This window comes from Dromaius novaehollandiae, chromosome 2 (assembly GCF_036370855.1).
Source record: "Dromaius novaehollandiae isolate bDroNov1 chromosome 2, bDroNov1.hap1, whole genome shotgun sequence".
NCBI lineage: Eukaryota > Metazoa > Chordata > Aves > Casuariiformes > Dromaiidae > Dromaius > Dromaius novaehollandiae.
The window spans coordinates 125,123,265-125,133,215 of record NC_088099.1 but is presented as its reverse complement, the minus strand read 5'-3'; the positions used below and the strand labels follow the sequence as shown (position 1 = coordinate 125,133,215).

Below are 9,951 nucleotides of genomic sequence, written 5' to 3'. Positions count from 1 at the left end.
TTCCTTGTGTATGCTTTCAAAGGAAAGAATAAAAGAAGACAACCTTTAAAGTAAAAGAAAACTGTTTTTGGAAAAGAGCTCTAAAAAGATCAAAATCTGTGTAACCTTTTCTGTATGACAAAATTTTGTTCAACCACATGAAGACTTTTAAAGTTTGGGTAGCAAATCTCTGACCCACAGGCCAGCTGCAGCTTAACAGAATTATTCACATTTTCTGCTCTGATGACCTCTTATCCAAGTATCTAGATACACATATAGACCTCTATAGACCTATATAGATCTATCTATAGATCTATATTAATATAGATCTATAGATAAAATATAGGCAAGGAAAGTGGTATGTGAGTTGTGGCAGCCTAGAGCTGGCTCTTTGGTTCCCTATTTTTTATGGATCCCATATCACCCCTTCCCTCATGTGACTGAAATACAGAAATACCTAGTCATGACACAAAAAAGGAGCTATACCATCCTTTAGTGCCTCCATCACTGCTCATGCTGCCTGCTCCAATGGAAAGACCATGGGGATTTGAGTAATATCTTAAGTCAATGCACAATTTGCTAAATTATTACAAATAATTAGAAATGATTGTCACTGGACTGTCACTGCAGTCTGGCAAAGCATATGACCTTATCAATTCTCACTTTATTCCAACATTTTAAAAAATACATTTTAAGATTTAAAGGCTTTCTTTGGTAATCTGGTGTTTTAAATGACAAATTTCACTTGCCCTCACATCTGCTAGGCACTATACAGATCAGTATGCAGAATTAAGACTTGGATATACCAGAAATCAACAGAAAAGCTCTCTGATAGCAAATGCTCAAAAAAGATATGGAAACAACAGAGCATGATTCATGGCTTGTAAATTCAAATATCCATTATCTCTATCTTTCTAAGTTTACTTACAGAAATCCAAGGCACTACACTTAGCCTGCTACATTGAAATGGTTTCTTTTCATTTATAATAATGACCAGACAAAATTTACTAACATGCTTTGGAAATGAGAGCTCGTATTAAAGCAAAGAATAATCCCAAAACCAATATCTGCTGTACAAATTCTTCACTGTAACTTTGAAACCAGGAATCCTCAACATTGTTCTGTATGAAACATCTTACTTGAAGGAGCAATGCGACAGCCAGCTCTGGAATTCCTCCATGAAAGAACAACAATTTTGATCAACATTTCTTCGGGACGGGAGGGTAAACTTTGGAATTCTTTAAGCAAGAATATGCAAACATTCAGCTCGTGTTACCTAACGAAGCTTTTTCAGATGTAAATATAAAAGCAAATGGCTAGACAGGTGAATAAATAAAAAATGAGTAAGAATCAGGTACGATGTACTTACTGTCTTTTATTGATCTCACTATTTACATAGCCAAGAGGAAAGAAACTTCTCATTCATTTCCTGAGGGAACATTTCATTTGTATAATTAGCTCAAAGCGTATAAAGTGGATTTATTTATATGAAATTTACTCCTTTTGCTTTGTTTGCTTGCTTTCCACGAGCCCTAAAAGCACTGCATCAGCTTCCAGCAAAGTTGTATCAGTTGTTGCACCCAAGAATCTAGATGTGAGTTCAAGATCCAGCAGTCTCAGACGTACTCGGGATCCTCTCTGATATTTTCTGTGGACAAAAAGGAGAGGGAGAACAAGACAAGCTTTGATAAGCAACAGTCTTGCATCTTCTGAGGCATCGCTCCTCTCTGCGGACTGGAGTAGCAGCCCATAGAAAACAATGTATTATAATGGAATTTAATACTGAATCATACTGCAGCAGCACTAAAACAGTGAACTTAGGATACGAAGACAGATTAAATTCTGAGTTTATCTCAGGGTTTGGTCTTATGATTTCTCTTTCTTTTAAACCATTCACTTTCATGCATATAGTATTCTCCTTTGAGCCCTACTTATCACTGATAACAGCTTCCACCAAAAGGAAAGACAAATACTAGACAGGAAACCTTTACAGGTTCAGTGATTGAGAAAATACATTTAAGGGATTAATAACCCTACACAGAGATCCAAGGACATACTTTGCAACATGGCAGAGCCAATCTTTGTTGATATAATCCTGTCCATGGAACAGCAGGCAACAACAGATCCCACTAAGGGAATGGAGGCTCTACAGAAAAGCAGCTATTATATAGGAAACTTTTTTTGTCTTCTATTAAAATATGTTATTGTATCATCTGGCATCCTGCACACAATTATCTGCAAGACAATATATCATTAAAGGGGAGGACAAGTCATCATTAGATCACTGGTGACATTGCTATTATCAAAAAAACATCATGCCAGCTAACTATGGCTTATATTTCCAGCTCTGGGCCTCAGGCAAGGAACTTTCCTTTTCTTTTTCTTTCCCCTAAAAGTGCATATTGTCTGCAACTTTTTTAATACATATAATTAAAAAGAAACCCCACAACTATTCTAATGAAACATTCTGCCTACAGGGTTGGGGTTTATTGTTCTACTTTTTCTTTTGTTTTCCTTTTAAGTCAGAAGCAGAGGCGAGTGCTCAAAATGTTTTAAAGTTAGACCGTATGTCAAGCTCACCGTGCTGAATTAGTGAAGATTTTTGAAATGCTGACATCTTTCATAACGCACTTGGAGAGCTACTGATCAAAGTGTAGCAATAAAACTGAGGATTATTCTCATTTTGAAAGTTCAAGCCAAACACCTTTTTTCCTTGTTAAAAGAAAGAGCTGAAAATGTATCAAGCCTGACCATCCTGAGCAAAAACTAGAAAACAGCCACTGAAAACAACCATCCTCCAGTTACAAACTGCAGAAAACATAGTAGAGAAGTTTGCTGCATGACAGTTCCACCTTGCTCATTTTCCTCTTCAGCTTAGGCAGGCAATCTTTGTCATGTGACAACGACATGGAGTAAAACTGAACTGGGTCTGAACTTTGTTTGGCACATCAACCAAGATCCCTTTGGAAAACTAACCATTTTAAGAAAAGTTGCTGGATTTGCACATGCTTATTTTTATTTTCTGGCAATTCTATTTTATATTAACTTCCCATGGTTCTTGGTTATCCTGTGCAACATACTCGGTTATGTAACAAACAGAAAAGGACGATCATTTTATAGCTCTACACTGAACAAGCAGCTACAGAGGGTATTTGTGGAGCAAGGGCTTCTGCAAAGGTTTGTCCTCACGAACCCTTTCTCGGTCTGTATGAATCGACACAGTGGAAACGTCACACACTTTCTTAAAAACATGAAGTCACTGATCTGCCCAAAAAGTGAGTAAAACAACTGTTGCAGTGCAGAGCATGGCACAGCTACGAAAGACAAAGACCGGCTTGTGCGAGGTTGCTACATCTGCGTAGCTGGAAAGGATGAGTTTTACCCCTTTCTTTGTGAACTACCTGCATTTCCTAACAGGACAGTTTCATGACTGATGATAACAATTCACGAAAGGTAACATGCAACGTTTCAGAGAACTAGGACAAGGGCAAAACAAAATCAAAAGACAATGCAAAAGACCTTGAAAAGGGAAGGTAGCTTCTGGGATTTGTTAGGCTTACTTAAAAGAGAAAGTTCCCCAAAGAAGTCAGGATGCTTTGAGATAAGAAGAGGAAAAAAGAGGAAACCTCCTATTCCTTCCAGCTGCTAACAGCTGAAGAACCTTAAATAAAAGACAGCTGCTGGCTAGTGATTTTAGGCATTTGAGCGTAAGGGACAAACCTACAGAAAATCCTCTAGTATGAATCGAAACATCTAGCCAATACCTTTGACAGCTACTGGCTAGAAAAATTGCTTTAGCATCCAATCATAAAGTTATTCTGATCCCTAATCCTCTGTTTGGCATAAATTAACAGACTCTTCAGCCTTTATCTCTGAGTGTAAGGAGTGGATGGAGAATGAGAGAAGCCAAATTTAAGTTAAAAAATAGTTTTGGAGAGAAGGCAAAAGCAGAGGCAGAGAAGGAACTCTGAGGGAGAAATGGGCTGTGGAAACAAAAAAGAGGGGGCAGACACCTTATAAAAAGAAAAAAAAGAGAGACTACAGAAGATACAAAGGGGAGGATAAGTGATAAGGCAGGTGATAAGTAAGCACAGAAAACAGTATAGGCATATCATCTAGAAAAGAAAGAAACTACCGAGTAGAGCCACAGAAGAAAAAGTCACTGAAAAGTCAAGATATACTCCATAAAACTATCAAAGCTTGAGTGATATTAAATTCAAATCTGTAAAGTACAGGTGAAGGACATGTTTTTAATCTAATAAAACTTAATACTAGAGTTACTGGGTTTGTGATAAATTTTAAATCCCAATAATCAACTCTCTGCCTTTTTCTTCTCTCCTTTCTCCTACAGAAAAAAAGCTCACCAATACGACAAACTAGAATGCTATTGTGAAAACTCTTCATAATCCAACATGTCTACAGAATATTAATCTGAATGAGGTTTACACTAAATTAGAAGTCCCATCTAGATTCGATAACAACTACTTGTGCAGAGTAGGAAAAATATTAAGAGCTACATATTTGTAACTGAAATACAAAATATTACCTTCATCATGCAACAGCTCCTTTTGGTCTTGTTGCTAGACAACAGTGAGTGTTTTGCAACTGAATAGAGGAAATCAGTTTTTTTTTCTAATCGGAAAGTGTTATACAGCACCAGCAAAGCCCATGAAGAAAATCTGTGAAGGAACTGTACTTCTTATGATTAATAAGCAAATTCAGTGCATAAATCTTAAGCACAAGTGCCTGTATTTTATAGCATTAGGAAGACTTTGTGAGAACTTTGTTCAAGTTTCTGGACGTGACTTTAGCATATATTTGTAATGCAATAACCAAGCAACTGTATTTTCATAAAAGCCCCACAATCTTAAAATGCTGCTGCAGTAACTCAGACACAGATTGCAGATACTTTAATCATGCTTAATCTAATTATTAAAGAAAATTTTTCAGTCACTGCACACCTGCTTACAAAGAGATCCTGAAGAACCTCACTTTCAGGAGCTGATGCAACTGCCAATTTGTGTGGATATAAACATTTGTTGTCATGACAGATGTTCCTTACAGCTGAAAAGTTTTAGGATAAATGATCAGAGGAAGAGGTATAAAAAGCAGAATCGTGACTACAACTTGCAGTGGCGTTCTGTTGAAGCCAAAGGAAATACTAGGTTGCTCCAGGCATGATAATCATATTCTACCCACGGCACAAAGGAATTCATCCCTAAAACACATGAAACTATCCTACGTTCAAAGCAGAAGCTTTAAGCAGGGCCCAGAGACAAAGCAGGCATTTTGTGAGCTCCAGAAACAGCGCTCTAGGAGCTGCATGACACCTGCATAAAAGGGAAGAGACTGTCGTCTTCATTTTGCAAAAGCACTTGCTTTATTTTTACGTGACAATGCCAGCATTCAAGATCATCCCATGTCAGGAGGATTGGCAGGAACCCTTAACCTCCATGCAGCCCCCACGTACCGAGTTTGTCAAGGATGCACATGCTTTTCTCCTACCACTTCTATTGACAGGTGCTAGTATTAGATTCACTTTGAAGTAAACAAAGATAGTTTGGTTGCAAATATAAATTAAGGTACAGGAATCTGCTACGAAACTTTAAAGAACGTATTTTACAAGCAGACTCAAAGCTTTCTCCACTTCTTTAGAAAAGACAGAAATGAATTTATGGAGGTAACACATATGGGATACATAACTCATTCAGGCCCTTATATCCCACAGCATTTCTACACACAAGCCAAATCGTACTGCGAAAGCTTTCCTCTCCTCTCCTTCCTCCTGAATGGCACTACGCCAGAGCAGAGCTGGCCTCTCCATCCCCCCCCTTGCTATTCAGTTATACTTTATCGCCATCCTGACAACCTTGGAGCAGGTTCTTTGGAAAAAACAGTAGCTCCATTTTCTTGCCCAGAGCCTTGAAAATGTAAACAGAGAGCTGAGGCTTAAAGTGCATTTATTTTTCTTTTCTGCTAACAATCATTTCCCCATGAGAGCTATCAATTTTGATCCTTTGGGCATGCAAGCTTTGGGTGGAGGGACCCAGACTGACATCCCGGTTTGGAGGCGGGAGGTTGAAGGAGATGAAAGGAGGTGAAGTCACCTTGGCAGGTGCCCAGCTGCAGCCGCTGGCTCCTCGTCCCCTGCCGGCTGCCCGCGTCTCCCACGGCGCTGGTGGTGCGCGGGTACCCGTGGAGCCGCCTGACAGAAACCTCCCTCCAGCCGCAGTCGAGGATGCGTGTCCTCTGAAAGGCTTTCTGCAATTCGACAAATTGCTCGCAGGCTTCCCTTCGTCCGTTCTGGAGCGGGCAAAACGTTGGGTGCAAGGGCGTACCTTTTCTCAGACAGCCTTCTGCAGAAAATGACTTAAAAGTTCAGTCGGAGCTGTCGCAGCTAACTGTTTCAGTGCTCTTTGCAGCTCTTGGGCTACCATGGTAAAGAACTTGAGAAGAAGCCAAAAGAAACCCTTTTTCATACTCAAACCTTAAGTCCATATGGATTTAGCTAAAATGTATCAGAAAGCATGCAGTATAGCTTTGTTAATGCTGCCTAAAGAAACTTTAAAAGCAAATGAAAAAATTAAAGTCGATGTGCTGTCATTACATTGAAAGTAGAGCTTTTTTTCTTTGCACGTAAATATCAAACTATTGTGTCTTAACTTGCACAAAAAGCAGGTCCTTTCTTTGCAGAATACACATAAATAGCATATAACGTACCCTTCTAAACTTAAGCATCTCAGAGTTTCTATCTCCCTTTCACTGAAATCTGGTTCTTAACCTACCCTTTCACTTTTGCACTGAAGCTTTAAGTCTCTTAAAACTTCAAAGGAAACAACACCCAAATTAACTTTTCAGTCAAGATCTCAACTTGTAATTTTTAATAAACTTTAAATATTAATAGATATTATTTTAATGTCCCCTTAAAACATATATATGAACAAAAGGAACCTGTAATATTTTTACAAAATAAAAAAAAATTCGGAGGGGGATTACATGGAATGCTATATTTCAACTCTTGCTAATGTTCGAGACAGCTAAGGGGTTCAATCTTTTTTTTTTAATTTAAAAGTCATTTCAGTCTACAGCAAAAGGTTTACGGAGAGAGTTAACTTAGAAAGCAGTGAGCATGTACAAACCAGGAGGCTGTAAGTAAAAATTTTTTTTTGATTATAATTATACTGTTTGCTACAAAGAAAACAGGAGAGTAGTTTTGCAGGTGTGCAATTTCACATGTAGAGGAAGCATTCCTATTACTAAACGGCATCAGGAATTTTATTCAGATTCTAAATTACAGGCATTTTGTTAAACTATCCAATATTTAAAACTGCATGCAAATTAGCAAGCAGTGCTTTTTCTGTTAATAATACTGAAATCATTATTTTAAAGTTAACAAACCTTTTATTCTTGGCAATAGAGCTAAAAAAAATAACAATGCAATTATAGAAACGGTTGAGTCTCACCAGGTCTTGTTAAATATTTCCCTCTCACTTTAAAAGTGCATTCACAGATATCTTTCTATTCCATACTACAAAAATATAAGACCACTGTTTTGAAAGACAAACAGAATATCTTCGGTTATATTCATTCTATTTTGTTACTGCTTTTCAATTTCCATTGCTTTCTTTGGAATGATCACCTGTGAAATTTAAAGCTAAATGAGCTAACTCCTAGGGCCTGCTCTGACCACTCTCACCCACCATTCATTGCTCCATACCATCTGTTCCACACCTAATAAGCCTGCCTGTGTGAATGGAATAGGAAGAGAGCAATTAATTCTGTTTTGTTATTCCTATACCAATCCCATGATTTAGAGAATTTAGTTTGGATTGTTTACATTTTTTTGTTAGTATTTTTTACATCTCCTAACACATTCTAGTGATGGCTTTTAACAACAGAAATAAAAGGAATCTATGGATGAACTATCCATATAAAATATACTGATATAAAACAATTCAAAGATAGGGTTAGAGAGAATATCTACAGAGAATGCCATTAGAAGCCTTGATTTCTCTCATTTTTGTAATGTGAGAATTTCAAAATGTTTTTCACATCTATTATTCAAGAGTTTTTACTTCAGCACGTTAACATAGTACAGTACAGAACAGCGTAAGAACCTTAATTGTTTCTTATCATGTCCTGTTTTTAAGTGGAAGACATTACATTATCAATCTCAGAAAAAAACACAACAACAAAGATGGTCATTAATTAAATTTGACAATCGTTTTTCTCCAGATTTTTCATTCACCATTTTCACCACTGCTCACACTCACTTATATATATACATATACATATATATATGTCTGTAGCTCCTCACTAGCAATATAGAAACTATGATGCAACCCCAGAGAGCAAGCCCACCTCTAAATGAACTTACCTTGTGATAAAGCAGTATAGCTGTGGTGAGACAGAGCTGTGTGTGAAACAATTCATTTTATTTCTCAATATGTTTTGAAGTGTTCACAGATGCATCCTAAGCCTACAGCGGTCTCAACTTTAGCAGCAAAGGGAGGCCACGTGGCTGGCTCAAGCAGCTATCTAGACATAGGTCCCAGCTGACCAGAGCCGCACTTTTCTTGTACAGAATACTCACTGCTGGCTTGAAGGAAGGGAAGACAGTAAGAGTGCACCAATCTCCCTCAATCCCTCATTCGCTGCCAGTGTACATACGATTCTTGTTTATAAAAAAATATGGATAAGACAAAGATTAGCAGATTGCTTAATCAAGTTGAAGGCAGGATAGGCATACATGGCAATCTACAACCTGGTAAAGTGGACTTATTCAGGCAAAACACACATCCTACACCTAGCAAGGGGGGAACAGCAATCCTGCTTACGGGAACTCTGAATACAGGAATCATAATGGACAGACACTCAACATGAGCTCCCGTCAACACTGGGGCAAAAAGACCCAATAGTAGCCTTGTATCTGTAAACAAGACAGGGGAAAGTGGCAGGAGCAAGGTAGTGTGAACTCTGCAAAGAGTGGAAACCTGGATAAGAGAGAGAACTAGAACGGTATGTCGTGTGCTGGTGCCTACCTTTTTTTAAAGGCTGTTAAAGAGAGGACTGAAAACAAGCAAAAAAAGGAATAATCACTTAAAGATCCCAATCTGTTAAGTTATTAAAAAAAAAGACTGAGTTATCTATACCTTCACAGCAAGAAAATACTGATATAAAAGACTCTTAAATCCATAAAAAGAAAATCTCTTAAATCTAAAAGCATATAATGGCAGGAAACTGAGGTCAGACAAATGCAAGTTAGAATAACCTTTTTATCAGTTATACTGATTAACAGCTGGAACAAATCACCAAAAGGAAACTCTTTAGCCATTGATGGCTTCAAGTGAATAGATGTCAAAACAAATGCTTTACTTCACTTCAAGGCTACCTGCTGAAATTTCATGTCTCTTGATCCAGTGAAGTTCAGAGTGATGACCTGAACGTCCCTTTTGCTGTAAATTCTGTTCATGTATAATTTATTATCAGCAGCCAGTCATTCAAAAGAAGGATGGATGCTCAAAATAGGATTTTCAAAGCATCCCTGTTCTCTGCCATCAAATACTTCACAAAAGTGCTCCAAGGTTGCTGGTGACATTCCATCAGAAAATATAATCTTTTTTCTTGTGACTCATCAACCCATTGCTGCTTCAGCTGTATTTGTTTCCCACTCAATTTGTTTGTTTGCATCTTTCTATGAACTAAGCAAGCAAATATCTTTTTCTGATTTCTTCTAAGCATTTACTGTTTCTGACATTTGCTTAGCCAGTTTTCAGAATATTTTTGCTTCAAATGCCATGATAAATGTGTCAAAACCACCCTTTTATATGCAAAAAGGATATACTCTGCCAGATAAAAGCTCTTTATCCATCTCATGTTCTTGGGAGCGTTAAGTAGAGTGCTTAAAACTTGTATGAAACCATCAGCTTAAACAACATTCATCAGCATACTGTGCTTTCTGACAAGAGTACC

General features: G+C 37.7%; 1 protein-coding gene across 3 annotated transcripts in view; it reads right to left on the bottom strand.

Moving 5' to 3' along the window:
* Positions 1 to 1,334: 1,334 nt before the first annotated feature.
* TPD52 (tumor protein D52) overlaps positions 1,335 to 9,951 on the bottom strand; it is a 106,405-nt gene continuing 97,788 nt past the window's right edge. For 2 of the 3 annotated variants that reach the window (XM_064507368.1, XM_064507369.1), the window contains one exon: positions 1,335 to 1,627. In XM_064507368.1, the coding sequence (XP_064363438.1) occupies positions 1,474 to 1,627 (154 nt within the window). In that variant the 3' untranslated portion in view covers positions 1,335 to 1,473. Of the gene's footprint in view, positions 1,628 to 6,086; positions 6,336 to 9,951 lie in introns of all 3 variants that reach the window. The other variant, XM_026100680.2, reaches the window with a different exon arrangement.